Source organism: Anomaloglossus baeobatrachus, unplaced genomic scaffold, assembly GCF_048569485.1.
Source record: "Anomaloglossus baeobatrachus isolate aAnoBae1 unplaced genomic scaffold, aAnoBae1.hap1 Scaffold_2533, whole genome shotgun sequence".
Lineage (NCBI taxonomy): Eukaryota > Metazoa > Chordata > Amphibia > Anura > Aromobatidae > Anomaloglossus > Anomaloglossus baeobatrachus.
In genome coordinates this window covers 145668-150964 of record NW_027442109.1, presented here as the reverse complement: position 1 = coordinate 150964, position 5297 = coordinate 145668, and the positions used below count along the sequence as shown (strand labels likewise).

At 43.4% G+C, this 5297-nt stretch overlaps 1 protein-coding gene across 1 annotated transcript; it reads right to left on the bottom strand.

Moving 5' to 3' along the window:
• Window positions 1–345: 345 nt before the first annotated feature.
• LOC142262943 (protein kinase C delta type-like) lies at window positions 346–4172 on the bottom strand. Its single transcript, XM_075332196.1, has 9 exons — window positions 3563–4172; window positions 3260–3348; window positions 2939–3109; window positions 2070–2161; window positions 1871–1933; window positions 986–1124; window positions 692–883; window positions 455–587; window positions 346–365 (listed from the first exon to the last, which is right to left on the bottom strand). Exons 1-9 carry the CDS (start codon window positions 4050–4052, stop codon window positions 346–348), a joined length of 1389 nt encoding a protein of 462 aa, XP_075188311.1. The 5' UTR covers window positions 4053–4172.
• Window positions 4173–5297: the final 1125 nt, after the last annotated feature.

The following is a 5297-nucleotide window of genomic DNA, read 5'->3' as shown; positions in this document are numbered from 1 at the left end:
AGGTTAGAAAGAATCCGTATATCGGAATAAGACACATGAATTTGGACTGTCCTAAAGCGATAACATGTAAGCGGCAGTCAGTAGGAGGCTTCCATATTACACTCTACTAACAAATTCATAATATAAGAGATGGGCCTCAAAAAGTCCCCCATCCCCGTCCCATTTACACTGACTCACCTGCGATGGAGTTTTACAGGTCTTCAATTAGATCATACAGGTTTTGGTATTTATTTTATGACCTTCCATCCGTCATTGGCAAATGTAAATCCACAGAACAGTTTTTGACCTGTTTCGGCTAATGGTGGATTGTTGGTTTCAGTGACGGACAGGACATCTTTCATTGTATCAGATGTCATCACTGGTGGCTGCGGAAAGAAGATACAAGAGTGAGAGTGTTCATAAAGAAGAAACAACAGAAATGTACTACTGCCACCATCTTCTCTGGGTCATTTACTTACAGGGGGTAGCTGGAATGGTGGACACGCTGTTGCTTCCTCTATATCTGTCCAGTTGATCTCCATAAAGAATGGATGATCTCTTATGTTGTCCACAAATTTCTGCCGACTTTCTGAGTCCTTATCCAAGAGCTGGGAACATAAAATGAAGATGATTATTCAGTCTCCAGTCGTTCTCCATTGTGTAGTTCATTACATATATCCGCTGTATTACTGAGATGTGCCTTTATACTCACCCCCTTAATGATGGCTTTGACTTGGGGATCCATTTTCCTTGGGAAGACAGGAGCGTCATTATTTATTGCTTTAATGGTGGTCTCATCAGTTTTACCTCGATAGAATGGATGTCTGCCAGTAGCCATCTCATATATCACCACACCAGCAGAAAACCAGTCCACTGCTGTGTTGTAGGGCTTCTCTTGAAGAATCTGTGAAGACATGAAAAAAACAATAAGAAGATTGTCCAGCCAGCAGAAGACATGTAGCCTTGTACACAGTGATCACTCAGGGACATGTAGACGATTCCTCACCTCAGGAGCCATGTATACTTGAGTCCCGGCCCAACCTGAAGTCTTTGTATCGCCAAAGATGTTCATCACGGCCAGACCGAAATCAGCGATCTTCAAGTGACCGGTGCTGTCCAGTAAAATGTTCTCTGGTTTTATGTCTCTGGAAAGAGTTTAAAAAAAATGCCATAATGTAATTATTATATTAGCCTGGCTGATAATGTTTTAGGGCCTGAGATATCAAGTGTCTACAGGGGGTATTAAGATGAAGGTATAACGGGCCCTTTGCACACTATGACATCGCAAGCCGATGCTGCGATGCCGTGCGCGATAGTCCCCGCCCCCGTCCCAGCTGCGATATCATGGTGAAAGCTGCCGTAGCGAACATTATCGCTACGCCAGCTTCACATGCACTCACCTGCCCTGCGACGTCGCTCTGGCCGGCGAACTGCCTCCTTATTAAGGGGGCGGGTTGTGCGGCGTCATAGTGACATCACGCAGCAGGCGGCCAATAGAAGCGGAGGGGCGGAGATCAGCGGGACGGAAACATCCCGCCCACCTCCTTCCTTCCGCATAGCCGGCCGGGACGCAGGTAGGAGATGTTCCTTGCTCCTGCGGCTTCACACACAGCGATGTGTGCTGCCGCAGGAACGAGTAACAACATTGTAACATCGGTCTTTCCCAATTCATGGAAATGACTGACGCTACACCGAGGATGCGATTACGACGCTTTTGCGCTCGTTAATCGTATCATAAAGGATTTACACACTACGGTGTCGACAGCGACGCCGGATGTGCGTCACTTTCGATTTCACCCCACCGACATCGCACCTGCGATGTCGTAGTGTGCAAAGTGCCCCTAAGAGTTTATATACCAGGTCTACACAGAAGAAGACGTGCAGCACCTACCTGTGTATGATGCCTCTGGAGTGGAGATACTGCAGCCCACAGATAAGCTCAGCGGCAAGAAATCTAATGAGAAAAAAAACAACAGAAAATCATCAACATCCAACATTTCATCAACTAAACTAAGAGAGGAATAATGACGTAAAGCCAGATGAGCCTTACAACCATCATCTTCATCTAATATATCCATGTTCTATCTTACCTGGTGACTGCAATGGGAAATGGGGCATTGTTTGACATGATGCCATAAAGGTCTCCTCCACTGAGATATTCCATGACATAGAATAAGTAGTCCTGTGATAAAGCAGGGGAGATAATAGGTGTTACTGGTATAGTCTAGATATGAGGCACTGGTGGTAATGTTATAATACATGTAATACTATGGTAGTGACCTACAAGAACATTGTACACAGATGGCCATATGGACAGGCATTCATAGGATATATAGAAGACTCAGAGCTGTTAGATTGTGAGCCTCGTACATAGTTACATAGGTTGAAAAAAGACCTAGCTTCACCTAGTTCAACCTTCCTCCACCAATTATACATTATGTTACTAAATAATTTGTTACCAACAATGTAGTGTGTACTGAGGAAATAATCTAGCCTAATTTTAAAAGTTGTTCTAGTGTCAGCCAGTGCTACCTCTAGTGGTAGGGCATTCCACAGTCTGACTGCTCTAACTGTAAAGAACCCTTTCTTATTTAGCTGCCGGAATCACCTTCCTTCCACTTGCAGTAATTGCTCCCTGGTCCTTAGTATTGTCTTTGGAAGGAATAAGTCATGTTACAGTACTTTGAATTTATACACATAAATGAGATCTCCTCTGAGACGTCTTTTTTTCTAAGTTATTCTAACAAATCCCACTTTTCCACCTCTCATCATATGTTCGGCCTCCATTCCTTGGAATAATATAGTTGCTGTCTTTGAACAGACTAACTTCTGAACATCCTTTTTAAAATGTGGAGCCCAAAACTGAATCCCATATTCCAGATGTGGCCTTACAAGTGATATACATTATATAGGGGTAACTATAGAGTGGTAAATATAGGAGTAATTATGGAGGGATTACCTGGGACTGGAAGGTGGAAAAAGCCTGTGTAAAGAGTGGACTCTTCCTAGTCATCTCCAGGACCTGTCGTTCTATCAGGATCTTGTCTCTTGATTTGTGAAGTAGGCGCCTCTTCTTCACCATCTTCACTGCCACTTGTTGTTGGGAGGCCTGATGTGTGGCCAACATGACCTGGAGGATACAGAGCATTAGAACTGGAGGAAAGGTCCGTCCTGCCATGAGACATGACAAGAAGATGTGAAGCAGTGATGTTCCTAGAGTCATATTACTTCTCCACATCACACACATGAGGAAGACGTCACCACAATTCCTAATACTTACTTTACCATATCCGCCTTCTCCAAGGATTTTATGGAAGGTGAAGCTCTCCAGTCCAGTCACAATGATGGGGGATTCAGCTGGGGTTGTCCCTGATGGAAAGAGGACAAATAAGATGTATTATTCCTATATAATGCTAATGTGGCCTCCTATAGCAATTACAACATAGGGTAGAACAATATTAGGGGGTATCAAAGAGAAAAGGCACAAAAATCATAATAGGTGGGGTATTCTAAAGGTTCACAATTCCATCAATTACTACATTGGGGTTGCTATTGGCTCTCGGAGTCTTAGATCTTCACTCACCTGACAGCTGCTCAGTGTCATCTTTGGGGGACACACTGGATCCATCATCAGCTTTGTCCCCCATCGCTTCTCCCCTTTTCCTCTTACTCTCAATAATCTCCTGTATTGGGCTTCCAGGTCTCTTTGAAGCCTTCATAATGCTTTGGTTGGTGCCATCTTTTTCACCCTCTGATGTTTCTATTCTCCTTTTTTTTGGCACCTCATCTATGCTCTCTCTCTTTCTCTTCCTCAAACTCTCCATATTCAGCTCAGGTTCGGCTTTGGGGGACACGCTGGATTCATCATCAGCTTTGTCCCCCATCGCTTCTTCCCTTTTCCTCTTGCTCTCGATACTCTCCTGTATCGGGCTTCCAGATCTTTTTGGAGCCTTGATAAGGCTTTGGTTGATGCCATCTTTTTCACCCTCTGATGTTTCTATTTTTCTTTTTTTTGGCACCTCATCTCTTCCCTCTCTCTTTCTCTTCCTCAAACTCTCCATATTCAGCTCCATAGATGAAATTCTGGGCTGAGGAAGGTCCTGTCCACCTCTAGAGCGCTCCCGGATGGCTCCTGGAACTACTCCTGTAACAGGCCTTTTATTAATCGGTCTTATAATTTATATAACACCAAAATTTGCTAAGCGCAAGTAAAAATCGCCTTCACCCACTAAGTGATGAATACAAATGGACGATATTCAGGCTGCAGCGACATTCTGATGACTGTTCTATGACATCACAAAGGGACCACATTCTAAAGGTCACATGACATCACAAAGGGACCAATGCTAAAGGTTAAGTGACATCACCGAGAGACCAGTGACATCGTTTGTCGCTACAGGTGAACAGTATAATATCTGTGCCTACCTCCAGCTTCTCCCTCTCTCTCCATAGAATTATGTGAGCACCAACTGTCATCTCCTAGCTCAGTAATGGCAAAATCTCTACACACTGGACTCAAGTTCATCACAGAGTTTTTGCCAGAGTTTTGATATAAAAATTCTTGAAATGTCACAAATGTTTTATGCAACTCTTCCACAAATATTTTGTGATTATTTTTTTTATGTCCAAGTGAAAGGAAAGTGGACAGAGCTTGTGCAGAACGGTGCATGTTCATGGCTGCCCGACAAATTTATCATAATGTACGTGAAAAAAGTGGCTTTTTTTTTTGCCAGAAATGTACTCCAGTCACTGACTGGAGTATATTCCTGGCAGCACACATAACAGTTGTAAGGTACGGCAAATTCAATGAAAGGTGCACGCCTCCTATTGAATTTGGTGCATCTTACTTCAGAGCACTGTGGGCTACTGAGTGTAAATTACAGTGGGGAAAAAAGTATTTAGTCATCAATTGTGCAAGTTCTCCCCACTTAAAAAGATGATAAAAGCCTGTAATTGACATCATAGGTAGACCACAACTATGAGAGACAAAAGGAGAAAACAAATCCAGAAAATTACCTTGTCTAATTTAGCAATATTTTTTATGAAAATTATAGTGGAAAATAAGTATTTAGTCACCTAAAAACATGCAAAATTTCTGGCTCTCACAGACCTGTAACATCTTCTATAAGAGGCTCCTCTGTCCTCCACTCATTACCTGTAGTCATGGCTCTTGTTTGAACTTGTTATCAGTATAAAAGACACCTGTCCACAACCTCAAACTGTCACACTCCAAACTCCTCTAAGGTCCCCTTCACACGCACGTGTCTCCGGTACGTGCTAGGTCCGTGCCCGCATGTACCGGAGACACGGGCACACGT

What these genes read in the sequence shown, in the direction of transcription:
- LOC142262943 (XM_075332196.1), bottom strand. Translation starts at nt 4,052, where the DNA reads ATGGAGCTGAATATGGAGAGTTTGAGGAAGAGAAAGAGAGAGGGAAGA. An exon ending in GAGAAGGCGGATATGGTAAA is followed by an intron (nt 3,110 to 3,259) that starts GTAAGTATTAGG and finishes TGTATCCTCCAG; the next exon opens with GTCATGTTGGCCACACATCA. An exon ending in ATTCCAGCTACCCCCTGTAA is followed by an intron (nt 366 to 454) that starts GTAAATGACCCA and finishes TTCTTTCCGCAG; the next exon opens with CCACCAGTGATGACATCTGA.